This window comes from Narcine bancroftii, chromosome 8 (genome assembly GCF_036971445.1).
Source record: "Narcine bancroftii isolate sNarBan1 chromosome 8, sNarBan1.hap1, whole genome shotgun sequence".
Classification (NCBI taxonomy): domain Eukaryota; kingdom Metazoa; phylum Chordata; class Chondrichthyes; order Torpediniformes; family Narcinidae; genus Narcine; species Narcine bancroftii.
The window spans coordinates 29064774-29082561 of record NC_091476.1 but is presented as its reverse complement, the minus strand read 5'-3'; the positions used below and the strand labels follow the sequence as shown (position 1 = coordinate 29082561).

Here is a 17788-nt window from a genome sequence, read left to right as displayed (position 1 = left end):
GTGTGAGAGAGATCCCAAATGTGTGTGTGTGTGTGTGTGTGTGTGTGTGTGAGAGAGAGAGAGAGAGAGAGAGAGAGAGAGATCCCAAAAACATTACAGTTTAAGCACAATTGTGAAAAGAGTCAATTTTTAAAGTTCAGTCAGTTTTGTGTTGAAAGTCAGATTCTTTAAATTGTTGCTCAAAAATTCTCAAATTCATGAATTCTTTGTAGGATTTTTTTTCAGAGAAGTTTTTCTTCATACAAATGATTTTCCTTTCTTGCATGGAGGTTACAGTATCTGTGTTTCAACCAATGATTTCACAAATTCAGGTACAAGCCTGATGAAGTAACCATTACAATGGTCATGATCCATAAACAAGAATTATTTTGCTTTTTACTCAGCATTGCATCAGTCACAAGTGGCTATTTAAAATACAGGTACCATCGCAGCACTGTTCTCTCTCTTGACTAAGAGAAGCAGCAAAGTGGCCATCCTTTCCAAAGCCGAAAATTCTGTGTTCCTCAACGTGAACAGTACCTCTCTGACCGGAGGCTAGTGCATTTCTGACCTCAGATGAAAACTAGTGTAATATTAAAGATGACTCCTTGAAGTGTCTTTAATCACATGATATGACCTAATTGCTGTCTTTGAACTGCCTTTATCCACGTCAAAAGTATAAATCATGAGCAAAGAACTCCAACCTGTCTGCACAGGTTATTCAAGCAAGAACTTGCCTGTTTGAACAGATGCCATCACTCAGCAAACACTATTGTTTTAGGTTCAATGAAGAATCAATTCAGTTACGGCTGTTTACACAGCTTTAGCCAACAATGGAATAGCAGGCAACTTTGCTGATGACACTAAGATGGGAAGCATTGTCGACAGTGAGGAAGGCTTTCAAAGCTTGCAGAGGGATCTGAACCAACTGGAAAAATGGGACAGAAAATGGCAGATGGAACTTAATGCAGGCAAGTGTGAGGTGTTGCATTTTGGAAGGACTAACCAAGGTAGGACATACATAATAAATGGTAGGGCACTGAGAAGTGTGGAGGAACAAAGCGATCTGGGAATACAGATACATCATTCCCTCAAAGTGGCATCACATGTAGACAGTTGTAAATAAAGATTTTGGCATCTTGGCCTTCATAATTCAAAATATTGAATACAAGAATTATGATGTTATGGTGAATTTGTATAAGATATTGGTGAGGCCAAATTTGGAGTATTGTGTGCAGTCCTGGTCACCAAACTATAGGAAGGATATCAGTAAGATTGAATGAGTGCAGAGAAGATTTACAAGGATGTTGCCAGGTCTTCGGGAGTTGAGTTACAGGGAAGAATGAGGGGAGATTTGATAGAAGTTTACAAAATTATGAGGGGAATAGACAGAGTAGGTTCTTTCTACTTAGGTTGAGAGAGATAAATATGAGAGGACATGGGTTTAGGGTGAAAGGCTTAGGGGGAACATTGGGGGAAATTCTTCACTCAGACAGTGGTGGGAGTTTGGATCGAGCTGCCATCTGATGTGGTAAAGCGGGCTCACTCTTAAGTTTTAAAAACAAATTGGATAGATACAAGATGGGAATGGTCTGGAGGGTTATGGAATGGGTGCAGGTCAGTGAGACTAGGGAAATGATGTTTTGGCACAGACTAGAAGGACTGAATGGCCTGTTTTCTGTGCTGTAGTTTTCCATGGTTCAATAGATAGGAAATTTCTGCCTGTAATCATTACTATTTCAAAAGTGAGAGCAGAGTCATTTAATCATAGCAATTAAAGCATTACCTATGCTCATTTCCCCTCACTCAATTCCCATGCACCACACATGCAAATGCAAATGTTAGATCATTGAGCCCAACATATACTTATTTCAGCTAAGATCTTCCCATTGCTTTCCTGCCTTAAGTTAGGTGACATGGCAAAGGGCTGTAGAACCACACAAGATTCTAATAACGATTGACCAAAACTAGAAAGTTCCAGCAGAGTTTGGGACAGAATTTCTAGTGTTTCCAACATGGCAGCAAATGGGACAAGCATTCATCTCATTTAACAAAGGAAACACTGATCATGCAGACTGATTATATGTTCACGCTGTGTGCAGTTTATTTTTTTGCACTACCAATTAGTGGTAATTCTGCCATGCCGCAGGATAAAGGAATCTCAGGGTTTTATGTGATGTCACATATGTACTCTGACAATAAATCTGAAATCTGATACCTCAGAAAAGAGCCACTGAAATCTGCAGTTAAAGTGTATCTGAATTGTAAACTGTTCTTTGATCAACTGAGTGGAAATAAGCATAGAATAGTGCTTTAATTGCTATGATTAAATAATCCTGCACTCACAATTAAAACTTGCAGAAGATCCTAGACAGAAAATGACAGACCACACAAGTATATCACTGTGATTTCAATCTTCAACTAAAATACCAAAATTAATACTTATTTTTGTGGAAATTAATTGAACATACAATTACCATATTCTTCTCTATGGGCAGCACGGTTGGCTTAGTGGTTAGCACAATGCCTTTACAGCACCACTGATCGGGACCAGGGTTCGAATCCTACGCTGTCTTTAAGGAGTTTGTAAGTTTTGTGTGGGTTTCCCCCAGGGGCTCCTGTTTTCTCCCACCGTTCTAAACATACTGGATTTGCAGGTTAATTAGGTGGCACAGACTCGTGGACCGAAATAGCCTGTTACCCTGCTGTATGCCTAAATTAAATTAAATTAAATTAACCATGACCTATCCATAAGCACGACAGATTACATGTATTATCTCCCATATTGCGACATGTATTGTCTAGTACTAATAATTTCCATGGCTTTAATTAATGGCTTTACTTAAATAAAATTACAACATTTACATGGAAGAATGCTTCTAATGAGCTACCTGTATCCATTAGTGATTCAAGCCCAGCTCTTTATGTACATATTGAATTAGCTTTTTGCACTGTAAGGTATTTTCTTTTGGTACAATCTGAGTGAAAATAGCTGGTGAATCAAAAATGCCAAGCAGCATAACTAGAGTAAATCAAAGTTTGAAAATGTCTTCTTCCACAGTTCTTTACTTCCTTGTGTATTTGAGCAGCTCTGGCGAAGGTCCAACATCAGCATCAAAGGTGAATTTAAATCTCCTTAATTGTTGGTGATCTTGGCACCTCTGCCTGAGACTTTTCTTTTAAACAGGGAAATTATTCCTAGCTTCAAGAATGTACATTGATAATCCTCTAATTCTGATTTAGCCCTGCTCCAGCACCACAAAACGACCTGTTTGTGCTATTGAAAGACCACTATTTTCTCTTGCATTACTGTAACTGTGAATATTTATTATCTATCCCTTATATTTCTTATTTCTTTCAGCATGGTGATTAAGTGTACACTATTGAAGGTTTTCTTTGCATAGTACCTGTTTGGCACAGGCAAGTTAATATGCACATTGTACTTATGTGAATATCATTAAACTCATTATCACTTATCCTTGTACTTTTATTAACAGATTCCCATACAGTTCTTTTTATGAGTTCAAGATATCTTCTTAGATATTCAGTTATTGACCACAGATTTCATAAATGCACTGATTTGGGAATATTACAGACAATGATCAGCAAACTGTCGAATGAGTCCTCCAACCTAGAAATGTATTGGTGCAAATGGAGATGGTATAATTAACTTCATGACCACAGGGGGAATCAAAAGAATTCATCCTCAATATCATCCAGCAATTAAATCTGAATACTTAAAATTTTACAAAATAGAGCCCTGTTCAAATATAGAGAACAGATTTCTTCAAGCAAGGCCAAGTCCCTGAAAGAGCACCACCAGCTTTATTTTCACTGCACCTTAATTCTTGAGATCCATGTACATTTTTACATTACAGCTACAGCTTCTTCTGTTTGACCATCAATCAGTCACTTGATCCTTGCTCTCAATCCATTACTCCCCCTCCCCAGCCCACCCTTATTACAACTTCTCAAACTCCCCTGGAAGATCATTTTATTTTTGTCTGTAGAGATGTGCCACCCAGCCTGCAGGATAAGGCCTTGAACCTCAGTCCTAATCATAGCCTGAGATAGGGAACCAATGTCCATGGCCCTTGGTGATCCACTGTACCATATTAGTGCACCCTAATTTCCCAGAAAATACAGTGAGAAGGATTTACCACTTTGATTTCTAGAGTTTTGTGAGGGCAAATAGTGTAGAATTTGCCTATTTACATGAGGTTTAGGATGGTGAGGAGTGAGCTCTCTCAAACATTTGAAAGAAAGAGGGTTTGTCAGAACAGATGCTGAGAAACTGTTTCACTAATGGAAAGGTGGTTGCTCTAAAGGTCAAAGGATAATGCTAAAATGTCCACTATTTAAAATTGGGATAAAAATAATTTTCTGTGCACAGAGATGTGTTTCCTGAAAATTCTTTTCCATAAGGCAGTGGGTGCTCAGTCCTGGAGAATATTCAAACCTGGGGTTGATAGATTTTGGCCAATATTATCTGGTGTAAAAATAAAGTTGATGTTCTGTGTGATTTTTTTTCTGAATGATGGAATAATTTGGTTTCATCTGAGTTTGTTCTTGTATTCTAACTCATTATTCCAACTTGTTGAAAGTGGTTACATCAGATTTAAATACATACAAAGATATAAAATGATACAGAAAGAAGATCAATCGTGATGAATATAATAATTTTGGATTATTTGAGAATGCAAAAATAATTTAGATTTTCCAATGGGTAATTTAATCCAATTCCATTTGGGTGTTCTCTTTAATAATGTTCAAATAAACTTCAAAATTGTAATCTGCAAATGAGCGGATAGTGTCAATGGGTTTGTAATGATCACGTCAATGTAAGTCCAAAAAAAAACTTGCTGAAAATAACTAGCTGCTATGGAAAACCAGTTCAGTATCTAACAACTGAAGAAGTTTCAGCTCTCAAAACTGAACATTGAAGTCAAGGAAACCAGCTGTTTAAATTGTGTCTAAGTTGTTCAAAAGCTGAGAACAGCCAAAGGCATTTCAATTCTAAGTTGCTTTTGTGGCATGAACCAGTACATGGAAGGGATGAGATTTCTGATTGCTCCACTTGGAATGTGACATCGTTTCCACATTCTGCACATTATCTGCAGTGGTTCTTTTACTTTGAACAACAGCACAGGTTTAAACAGCTGCCTGATAACCCGTCAAAACCTCTGGTTTAATTTAAACCTTGTCCTCCTTTCAATTTGTTGGTGGAGGTTTAGAATGTGGGCATACTTATTTTCACCAAATGATCAATTTAAACCATGCTGTAAATGATTAAAGTCACACCATACAAACTTGTAGAAAGCTCTCTTTATTTTATTGGTAGGGTGGAACATAAAAATGTGGAGCAAATATGTAGGCACAAACCAGCTGGATTAAGCAGTCCATTTCTCTGCTGTAAATGCTACACTAAGCCATAGAGGTTACAAACATCAATGCAATAATATTTCGAATGAATTTATTTAAGACGCATCCAGTTACATCAAACGCAACCTTGTAATTTCAGGACTCGCTTCTTAGATGTTTAATGGTGCAACCAATAAAGAAGCAGCTGCAGAAACACTAACGAGTTGTAAACTATTGCTTATCAGAATTATACGTGCCAGAGAATAAAATGGCACTGAACCATAGAAATAAATTTACCAAGGAATTTGGATGCAAATTTGAATGAGAAACAGATACCTGTAATAAATTTAAATAAATCAACGTGCCACAGTTTGCATGTAATCGATAATTTAATCTTTTCAAAAATCTGAATTTTATGCAGAAATGATTATACTTCTGCAATGAAGTGCAGGGACATTGGATTGATTTCATTTAGTATGCTCAACGTCATACTGTATTTGCCATTCTGGATGCAGTGAGCTGATGAAGTAATATACTATGCTACACAGATAGACTTTTAACAAAGATTTACCACATTGCAGGTTCATCATCTCAGCAGCATGTTTGGAATAGTGCAAGTTCAGAGGAACCAAGGAGTGAGAGTTTCAATTTCTAATCTTTGCATCCTATCACTAGAAGCTTTGGTAACAGACAAGATGGTTATTTTCTTATATTTAACCATAGTATTTCTCATGAGGGAATATCAAAAATTACATTATTTTTGAATTTCTCACAGATGCTAACTGGATAATGTTTCACAAATGTATCTTATAGAGTCATAGAACTCTACTGTGTGGAAGCAGGCCCTTCAGCCCATCTGTCCATGTCAACCAAACGTTCCAGTTTCCCATGTTTTGCCAGTATCCCAACACTAGATTTTGTATTAAAGATTCAATGATCTTAAACAATTTTTTTTTTATTTAGAGAAACAGCACAGTTAAAGCCCTTCTGGCCCATGAGCCTGCACTGGCCAAATACACCCATATGACCAATTAAGATGCTAGCCCTGTACAGGGAGAATGTACAAACTCCTCACAGGCAGTGGAAGATTTGAATCCAGGACACTGGCACTGTAATAGCACCATACTAATGGCTACAATGGAAAACAACCTTGTTTATAAAATTCAGACTGGAAAATCATTCAGAATTAACTTGACATATTGTTGGTCAATTCATGTTTCTGTATAACTTTCATCAAGATGAGCAGATGCATCAACTCAGATAATTAACTCATCAACATTAAAATTCAGCATCCATCTCAACATTTTCAAAATAATTTGAACCTCTTGTTATCTATTCCCCCACCAACCCCCCCCCCCCGCCCCTCAACAATGAGTATCGCAGCATATTTTTATTTTTTTGTTTTGAATATTGGCCATAAATATCCAGGTATCATTTCTAATGCAGAAGCAGTGTCATTGATTTCCATTGTGATCACACCTGACGGCATACCAATCCTCAAAACTACCACCTCACGGTGGTGGGGGTGTGGCGGGGAGAGGGGGAATAAAAATGCTGGCCTCATCAGCAAAGTTCATATCTCTTAAATTAACCAAAGATCAGCCAAGATTCCTTCCCAAAAACGGTGTCACCTGTTTAGCAAAAGAACAGTCCTTAAGTACAGGCAGTCCCTGGTTTGAATACAAATTCTGCTACCTAGGCCTGTCTTTAACTCAAGTTGAAACAAGTACATACAGACCTTATTTAGAGTCAGTTAGTCAAATGTTTATCTTAGTGTATAGTATATATAATATTTATTTTACATTAATATGCATGTAAAACACTTAAGGAACACTTCCAAATACACTACAACATCTTAAACATAATAATACAGTGCAAAATTGGATGATGTAGGAGAGCATGATGGAGAGATGGCTACTTTTGGAAAGGATGGACCTGGTGCAGGAGAGTTAGGGTTTGATTCTGCTGCTGGAGAGGGGATTTTAGTACCGGAGTCAATTTCCTGAATTAGGCATCAACGGAGGTTTGTACGGAGGCCAGCAAGGTTGTTTTCTTTTTCTCATCGTAAATCGCTTTGTAGCAGCTGAGGTTCTCCGTTAACTGTACTGTGAACTTGGTTGAACTTTCGTGTTTCAGGATCTTGCTCCTCTAACTTTCCCATCCTTGCTTCAATGAGACGAAAGGCTTCAGCTAACTCTTTTGATGAAAACTTTTTTTTTCCATTTCTGGAGTGTTTAGGTCCAAGTCTTCCTCAAATGCTGTCATCTGCTGCTCTAGTTCCATAAGGTCTTCATTGGTCAATTCTTTGGCATGGCAGTTGAGTATCTCTATGACATCACTTTCACTGATGTCTAACTGCAGTTGATTACCAATATCAACCACAGCTTGCCAGGGTTTGGTGATGTCATCAGCTGTAAACCCCTGAAAAGCATGGGCAAATTGGGGGCACAGTTTGTTTCACACTCCTTTCATATTTGACAGTTACACTTCATCCCAAGAGCAGTGTTTTTGATGGCTTTATAGATGTTATAATTCTTCCAGAAACTCTCTTAAGGTCATCTCATCATCTTGGGTAGTTCTGACCATTTGTGAGAAGCTTCACAGTAAATAATAGGCCATAAAGGTGGCTATGACTCCTTGAGCCATTAACTGAAGTAACAATGTGGTGTTGGGGGGGTAAAAATATGACCATTACATTAGGGTGAAGGTTATCTAAAGAGCTTTGATGTCCAGTGGATTGTCAAGCACAAGGAGAATCTTGAAAGGAATTTTATCAGCCAAGCAATAACGTTCAACAGCAGGGGAGAGCAACAACAGCGCGAGAGTATCCTACATCACACTCTGACATGATGCTGGGTGGCGGCAGCATCATGCTAAAGTACAAATGTATCATACTGCATAACAATGTGTTTTGAACCCGGGGATTGTACCAGTGAATTTTAGCTGGTGATTTTGCTAAGAAAAGATGAGAAGATTATACTGTGAAATCTTTGGGTAGAATCTTATGTTACGATAATGTTTTGAATCCTTAACCACTGTGGCAAAGTTTTACTTTAATCTTAACCAATTATTATTGCCCCATATCAATACTAAGTCATATAAGGCAATTCACAACCAAGATGAGCTTTGTCAATGTCTTGACGTTCCCTATTTATATTCTATTTGATTACTTTGAGACCTACCTCTATTGTGCTGTTCTGCTGTGAGTTGCCTCTCTAAGGTTTCTCTCATTTCTCGCTCCCGGAACAGCTCCAACTTCAGTTCCTTCTTCTCTTGTTGTATCTGCTTCTCCTGCACACGGGCATTGTCAACAGCCACCTTCAGCAAGCCCTGTATTGTCAATAAACAGTCTCAGAAGTGCCTCTGAACTCCTGTGAAGCTGCAATCCAATGAAATCCTAAATATGTGCAGAAGCTCAAAAATGTTTATTCAACTTAATGTCTACTTCCCCACATTTTTTCTTCCTTCCATTCATTAAGAATACTGACAATTCAATTCAGTTCGTTAACGCACTTAAAACAGCAGAATATTTTGATGTTTTTGGGTAGCTTTTACCTTTTCTGTACCTTGATGAAGGGCTCAAACCCAAAACATTGATTTTGTATCTTTATCTTTAATATATAATTTATATATATCTTCTTTGGCTTGGCTTCGCGGACGAAGATTTATGGAGGGGGTATAAAGTCCATGTCAGCTGCAGGCTCGTTTGTGGCTGACAAGTCCGATGCGGGACAGGCAGACACGATTGCAGCGGTTGCAGGGGAAAATTGGTTGGTTGGGGTTGGGTGTTGGGTTTTTCCTCCTTTGCCTTTTGTCAGTGAGGTAGGCTCTGCGGTCTTCTTCAAAGGAGGTTGCTGCCCGCCAAACTGTGAGGCGCCAAGATGCACGGTTTGAGGCGTTATCAGCCCACTGGCGGTGGTCAATGTGGCAGGCACCAAGAGATTTCTTTAGGCAGTCCTTGTACCTTTTCTTTGGTGCACCTCTGTCACGGTGGCCAGTGGAGAGCTCGCCATATAACACGATCTTGGGAAGGCGATGGTCCTCCATTCTGGAGACGTGACCCATCCAGCGCAGCTGGATCTTCAGCAGCGTGGACTTTTTATATATATAATATATAATTAATATACCCCTCCATTAATCTTCATCCGCGAAGCCAAGCCAAAGAAGAGAAATAAAGGACACTCTTTGAACTGCTGAATTTCTCCAGCATTGTGCTTTTACTTTTACCTTCTCATTTCAGTTGCCCTAAACATATCAGTTGATATAATTATCGTGATCAATGTACCAAAGGCAACGTAGGCTTTGGAAGAGTAGATGGTTTTCAAAGAGTCTGCCACTTCAAAGATTCATTTTAATTGTGAGTCTGTATAGCCAATGTGTACTGTTAGTGAGGCTGTAGAGTCTTGTAAGGTTTAAACAATGGGCCTGCATTGGAATTGAGAATTTCCCAAAGCAGAAATAAAATGTTGTTCAGCTCAGAAGCAGTACAGGGTTACAACTTATTACAAGGTGAGCAAAGATCCTGTCACTATATAATTAGTTTATATTGTACTTCAATTTAATTGCTACAAAAATCCCAAACTCCTACCCAGTATGACCAATGTTGGAATATTAGGTTGACCTTATCTTAACTTGTACATATAATGATATAAAGGAGCTCATTCACCCCATTAGATCCATGCTGGGGCCCAGGAGAGCAAGATGATTGGAACAATTCCCCTTCTTCCTAATTTCCCTTTTCCCCTGCAACTTCTTTTAACATTTGCCCATCAACATCTCTTCAGTTATTTTATGTAGTAAGCTTCATTAAAATTAACTTACAGCAACCAATGAACAAATCAGCATTTCTTTGAGAAATGTGAGGAAATTAGAGAAAACACATACTGTCATGTGATTTTCATTCAGGTTTACAGCATGGAAACAGGCGCACAGGCCCAGCATATCCATGCCGAAAAACCTGCCTTCCTACTTTAAGCCTAAATCCTTCCATAGGGCAGCATGGTTGGCGTAGTGGTTAGTGCAATGCCTTTACAGCACCAGTGATTGGGATCGGATGGGGGTCCGAATCCCGCACGGTCTGTAAGGAGTTTGTATGTTCTCCCGTGTCTGTGTGGGTTGTCTCTGGGGGCTCCAGTTTCTTCCCACCATTCAAAATCATCGGGGGTGTGGGTTAATGGGCTGTAAATTGTGCAGCATGGACTCATGAGCTGAAATGGCCTGTTAACGTGGCGCATGTCTAAATTTTTAAAAATATATAGTATATGCTTGCATTGTATTGTTTTAAGTTGAATTAGTCCACAACACTTTGGAATCCTTCTTTGCAAAAGTGAACAAAAATTTTAGAAATAGGTCATTTCCAAATTAAATGGAAATTAAGTGTTCATTGCCAAGTCTTTTGTAGATCCTTTTGCTGTAGACAAATCTACTGCATATTTTTGTTGCCTGTTATTCCAAAGCGTAAAATAAATTAACCTGGTGATCCATGTTGTCTTGCAATGTTCGTGTGACATGACAGAGAAACGTAAATAAATTGCGAGAGAATTTATAGAAGTCAGATGATGCAGTTTCAGGCACTTGACAGCAAGAGAAATATCAAAACAGGAACTTTTAGGGAGTTAGCAGTTAACATCTTCAGAAAATCAAGGGAAGGTCATGTGTAATCCAGTACAGATGCATCGTAATCCTGCACAGTAACAGTTGACAGTCAAAGATAGATTGGGCTGCGAGTAAGGTTGCATGTACATGAAAGATCATTGCTTGATAATCAAATGGTTGGGAGAACTGTCTCTCTTTGGACTGTGTTTAGAAGTAAAGATGGGTCAAGGGATTCTGAGTAAGTTGTATTTTGTGGAAGCCAATGTGAAGTGCAATGGAGTAACTAAACATTGAGCCAGCAAGATCATACACTTGTGTTAACATTAGACAAGATTTTTTAAATCTTAAATTATTACAAAATAAGTGAAACTACAAAATTAACACTCTGACCTTGGACAAAAATACCCTTTTTACACTATATTTAAATAAGACTTTCCAACTAAAAATACCCTGGTGTTTGAAAATGTTATTCCAATATATTTTGTGATATAACATCAACAAAGCAATTTTATTAGATTCAGTTGATGTCAATATTATTTATTATCTAAAACATAAAATGTTGACTAGCTAATGATGTAATTAATCATTATTAATATATCACTATTAATCATTATATATTCTATATTTGTTGCATTGCTGCTTCTCACGATGAGGTCTAGATTTTTTGTTGATGGGAGGAAGGGATTATGCTCATGCCCTGAACTGCTACGAAAACAGTTGTGGAGAGGTTTCAGAAACAAGAACGCAATGGGATAATTCAAGATGTGATTCTAACCCAACATATACAAAGAGCAGGACAGAGTGATCCTCTGAAATGGAGCAGAATTGCTAACATATTTCTCAAAGTATAAATTAATTGAAGCTTAACCATGATAAAATTTAAAATGAATTTCCATTCAACAAAACCATTGTATCACTCCCTATTATTAGGTTCAGATTCAATTTTCCTCATTTTCATTAAAGTTGAATTTCTGTCTCCAGTTAAAATCCCGAGAGCACAAATCTTTTGCAAGAGATGTGCTTTTCTTAGTGTGTAAATCTATTTCCCTGAGATCTATGATGGCCATACAATATACACAGTGACTAAATTATATCAGCTGGTGATATTAAGCAGCAGTTGACATATGCAGAATATAACAGTGCACACAATAAGGGGGAAAGGATGTCTTGTACACAAGGTTAAGTAAAAAACTAAAATAACGGACATGAGATGAGGAAGGGAGATCTGAACCAAAGCCATTGAGCTAAAACTAAAACTGGAAAATTTCAAATATATGCAATTTGCAGAGATCGAGAAAGTGATCTCTGGGTGCATGTGCAAGGGTCTGAGAGATTAGACAAGTACTCATATTTGTGTATTCAGAAAGATGATGGGTGTTCTGTAAGTTTTAATGAAACCTATTTCTGGATGGATAAATAAAAATGTATCTCCTTTTATGTATTATTTTTAAAGGGAATTGAAAATAGCAAATGCAATGTCCATTTCCATTTAATTCATCCAATATATGTTTCAGCTTCTAAAGATAAATCTGCCCAGGATAGTTGAAGCTCTAAAAATCAAGATGTACTCCCTGACTCATGACCTATGTGACTTACATCCATCTGCACATACGACCAATTTTTAAAAAAATATATAAGAAAAAATTTGCGCGGTTTATGTTGTATTTCAACTAATTGATCCCTGGAAGAAAATTCACAACTATTCTTCTGTAATTAATAGGAGATTTTCACAAGTATCACTGTTCGAAAAGTGACACAGGAACAAGGTGACCTGAGGTATGGAAGGTCATTGAAGGTGGAAAGGCAGGTTGTAGAAGTCTTGATTAGGTAAACAGTAGTCTGGACTTTATCAGTGGAGCTATAGGGTATAAAAAAAGGGTCAATGAGCTGAAACATTATAAATCCAGGCTGGAATATTGTGTTCAATTCAAGTAATCTCATTATAGGATGGGTGTGGAGGTACTGGAGATGGCCCTGAGATTTACAAACATGATTTAACGTGGAGAGTCACCTCACTGGCTGGAGATAATAGATCGAAGATCACTTCCAACATCCATCAAAATCAGACCTGCCCACAGATTAAACTTGATTGGTCATTTTCATTACCTGAAGTCATGTGACTCAATACCCTCCCTCCACCCCACCCCACCCCAGATTAAGCCACCTTCCGATTTTTCATCTTCCTCACTTGAAGTCACCTGCTGATATTCTGATCCTGCTTCTAGCCCCAAGAGTATAAAAAGCACCATATCTGTGATTCCCAAACCCGCTCCTGGCTATGATCCATGGGAAGTACTGGAGGACCAGTTGTGTTGGAAGGGTGGGGGCTAAATTGTAGCCTGCACCTGGTGGACCACCATGGTTTAACTTGTACATTTGAATCTGTCACTAGATAGTTTTTAAAAATCTGTCTGCTGTGCATGAACATTAGTGAGGGGGGCGGGGGGCGGTGTTGGCGCCTACTGTTTGTTCCAATTCACAACATTCTAAATATCTTCTTTAGGTATTTGTAGTTTTATGAACTTCCACGTTAGCAAGATCAGTTTGCCTGCGGGTGTCAGTCTCCGGTTTTGTGTTTATTCCTGGTTATAAATAAAATTCACGTTCTGATATTTACACGTGTCCGGGTGTAACTCCTTGAAACCTTTGCATCCTTTTACTTCAACCCTCACCACCACACAAAATGAAAGACTACTGTTACAAGCTTAGATCTGAAGTTTGGAACGGTTGCCTTTGCAGCAGCTGAAGAAAACGTATAAAATGATGATGGATCTGTACACCATGGATAGTCGGAACTGATTCTAGTTAGGGGAGAAGTCTTGGACTAGAGGTGAAAGTAACAACTTAAAGAGGGGAGGGAAGTGACATTTTTGAGTTGGGTGTCATTCTGGAATAAACTGCCTGTAGAAATAGAAGACAGTTTCTATTGTGGCCTTCTACAGGAAATTGGATAAATCTATGGTGGTGAGGAGACATTTGCAAGGTTCACAGAGAAGGGGTGATGTGGGAGTTCAGAACTGGTGAATTACTCTGACAATAAAAGCCGACGTGGACACTGGTTCAAATGCTTCCCCTTATCCAAGTATTCCCAATGTTTTATTTTAAAAGCATTTGTCCTTAAATGCAAACTGGGTTTGTACCATTTCTTTTATTTCCTGGATATCAAATCAAATCTGTCTATTCAGGACTGAAGTAAAATACAAAGTTTTGTTAAATTTTAGAAACCTTCTTCCATGCCTTTGTTGCTTTCAGATTTGATTACACCAATGGTCTCCTCCATTAACTTCATCACCTCTGTAACTGCCTTACAATGGTTTACTTGCCAAAACCACCTTACTCACTGACCCACATGATCTTCCCATCCTCCAATTCTCACTTAAAATTTCCCCATGGCTTTGAGATCTTCCATCTCCAGAACTTCTTCCACCCCCTCACTGTTTATTCTGATCCTCCTTTGTTCAGCAATCCCTTTTTTCACCCCAGCCGAGCCACAATGGTCTATTTTTCTCTTCTTAAAATGGTTACATTTTATATCCATTTTCTCTTCACCTCCCATGTGGAATGTTTGTCTACTTCAGGTTGTTGCTACATCTGCCACTATTCTGTACCTAGCGTGATCTTGAAATTTTGCATCAAAGACAAGAATAAATCATAATTCCAAATAGTGCATAACAAAATAATATTTATGCCCGACTAATGTTTCTGCACCAATGCTATAACTGTAGTATCTGCTTGTTTCTGTCACTAATTACCTTATTATTTAGTAATGCACACCTCCACTTGAGATACTTCTCTTTGCTCCATTTAAAATGCCTTGATGATGCTTAAGTTTACCTGAATGTTGGTTAGAAGTGTCTCTATTGAAGACAGACCATCAGCAAATAAAAATGGGGCAGGAAACCCTGGAGTCAAGGCTTGGCCAGTCATGTGGAACTTCTCGATGCTGGTTCTGATGGTGGGCATCACAAGCTGAGTCTCATCTGCACAGTAAACAAAAAAAAACCAACAATTAGTGAAAGATGAAATGCATCATGTTTAGAATGCACAAAATCCAGACTGTGCATACTATGTTGAGTGTTTTTTTTTCTGGATAACTAAAAATAAATTACACATGCTAGTCATCTGAAATTTTTAAAAAAAAGAAAATACTGGGTATACTCAGCCAATCTGGTGGCATCCATAGAAAATAAAATACTTCAGTTCAGATAAAGAATCTCAGACCTGAAATGATGATTTGTTTCTCTCTCCACAAATGCTGCTTGACCTGTTGAGTGTTTCCAGCATTTCAGTTTTAATAATACTTAAATCTGCATAACAGATTTTACTTGTCGTATAGAAAGAATCAACAAGTTGGCAACATATTTATATACCTTGTATATTAATCTTACAATAATCTTTTTTCATTGATTGTGTTTGAAATTATGAATGGGGATGGTTCACAGAGAGCATGTGATTCTTAAAATTTGAATGAACTGTTACAATCATCTCCAAAACACACAGACCGACGAACTATTGTTTTGTATTATGTTCAAAATTCTGATTTTCCCTTGATTCCAGCTGATGAACTGACTGCATCTGTGAAGATTGCACTGCGTTGAACAGGGGTTATGATCCCTGAGATATAATGTACTATAAATAAACGTCAGCCAGAACTCAGCCCACTCTTCAGGTAATTGAATTTGTAGAATCGCATTACAATAATGGGCAATATGTGGACTCCAAGAAATTTTAAAACAGCATTGATTAAGGAACTGCTTAAAAAATGGGCACATTTATCTTGGATCCTTGGCTTCAAAAACAGAATATATAAACATAAATCAGCTGCATGAGTTCTCAAATACCCTACAAGTGTTAGATTGATACATGAATCACTTGTATTTTCAGCAATTTGCCCCAAATTCTTTCAGATCCATGTTTAATGATGGTTTAGTTTCTCATTATTCCTCCATAATTGGAGATAAAGTCCTCGCTCTCTGATGGAAAGAACTCTTTGTAGAAGAGTACTTTACTCATATTTTTATTAATTTTAAGCATACAGCCCAAGAGCCCATGCCACCCTTGAAGTGGATAGCAAAATGCCTTTACAGCACCAGCGATCAGAACCAGGGTTCAAATCTGTAAAGAGTTTGTACATTCTCCCCGTGTTTGCGAGGGATTTTCCCGGGGGCTCCAGTTTTCTCCCATTGTTCGAAATGCACCAGGGGTGTAGGTCAATTGAGCTTAAGTGGGCGGGGCGGACCCTTTTACCATGCTGTACGTCTAAATTTTTTTTTTAATTAAATTTCAATTAAATCCAATTGACCTACACCCTCTGGCTTATTTTGAACGGTGGGAGGAAACTAGAACACCGGGAGGAAACCCACGCAGACACGGGGAGAACATACAAACTCCTTACAGACAGTGCCAGATTTGAATTCCAGTCCCAATCGCGGGCACTTTAACAGTGTTATTCTAACCACTGTGCTAACTGTGTTGCCCTTCCATTTCTCTATGGAAGGCAACTATCTTAACACAGATAATGCATACTTTTGCCTTCCTGTCATTTACTCCTGCTCTTTGTTTCTGGGCCCAATCCAACTACAGAGGGAAAGTGGTAAGGCACAGAAGGATCAAAAGATAAATTACTGGATGATGTCAGCATCTGTAGAGCCAAAGGATTGATTGATATTTCAGTTCAAGAACCTGCATCAGGCCAGAATAAAGAAGGTCTGTTTACAGAAGTGAGAGGGAGGGGTGAAACAGAGACTGGAAGGTGACAGGTGGAACTAGATGAGGGAGGGGTGGATGAAAGGCAGAAGGAGCCAAAGGGAGTGGGCACACTGGGGCATCGGCTCTGTGTAATCTCTCTTCTATATACTGGCCATCTTCTGTCTGCACTCTTGGTCCTGAAGTAGGGTGCTGATCTGAAACATCAATCACCCCTTTGTCTCTACAGATGGTGAGTTCTTAGATCTTCATCTTTTGCCCCAGATTCCACCATTTTTGTGTCTCCAGGCACAAGATGGAGATGATTGCATAATAAAGTGAGAGATACAAAACTTGAACTCCATTTCTTGAACTACTGTATTCTGATATAAAGTGCATATCTGTGGCTCCAACATGCAGAGGAAACACATTCCATTATTGGGGAATGTAGTGCTACATTGCATTTGATATAGTCGTCTGGATAAAAAGACTAAATGCTTGCATTTCCTAAGATTTCCCAGGCACCCTTCCACACAGCAATATTGCACATAGCTAATTATTTCAATTAACGTCAGTTAACTGAATAATGTCAACATTCCTTTGAATTAATGCCTAATGGAGGTAGACAGCAAGAAATTCAACATGGTTACTTGAACTAAAGAGGCAATGGGCTACTTTACTTAAAAAGACTTACTGCCATGGATTGGAGCCAAGTTTTACCCCAATTGGTTTTATTATAAGGTCAAAGGAGAATGCACAGTAGGAAACACTCAACAAAAGATGCATTTTCAGTGATATGTGAATAATTTCATCGGTGCTGAATTGAAGGTTCCTCCATATAGATGACAAGTATTGGATTACTGTATCTCAGATAAACAATCAATGAAAATTTCAACATTTTAACTGTTTCCATTTCAAGATTTTTTACATAAGGCAACTGATTTGGTATTTTCACCTCTGATCCAATAGTTCAGAGAGGTAACATAATTTATGTCCCTCTGGGTACATACAAATTGCTTGTCAATTTTTATTAAATGTATTCCTGTGATTTGAAGAATTCACTTTTATGCTTGCTGCAGTCACAGAAAATATCTGATAAGTTACCAGGAAATCAGTGTTTATATTGTCAGTTCTACTCAAGGTATAACCCTAGGCAGTGTTTCTTCAA

General features: G+C 38.2%; 1 protein-coding gene across 5 annotated transcripts in view; it reads right to left on the bottom strand.

Annotated features, from left to right (window-relative positions):
- dacha (dachshund a) overlaps window positions 1–17788 on the bottom strand; it is a 404574-nt gene that overhangs the window by 43188 nt on the left and 343598 nt on the right. For all 5 annotated transcript variants that reach the window (XM_069893410.1, XM_069893411.1, XM_069893412.1 and 2 more), the window contains 2 exons: window positions 14770–14915; window positions 8523–8670 (listed from right to left, as the gene is read on the bottom strand). In XM_069893410.1, the coding sequence (XP_069749511.1) occupies window positions 8523–8670; window positions 14770–14915 (294 nt within the window). The remainder of the gene's footprint in view (window positions 1–8522; window positions 8671–14769; window positions 14916–17788) is intronic.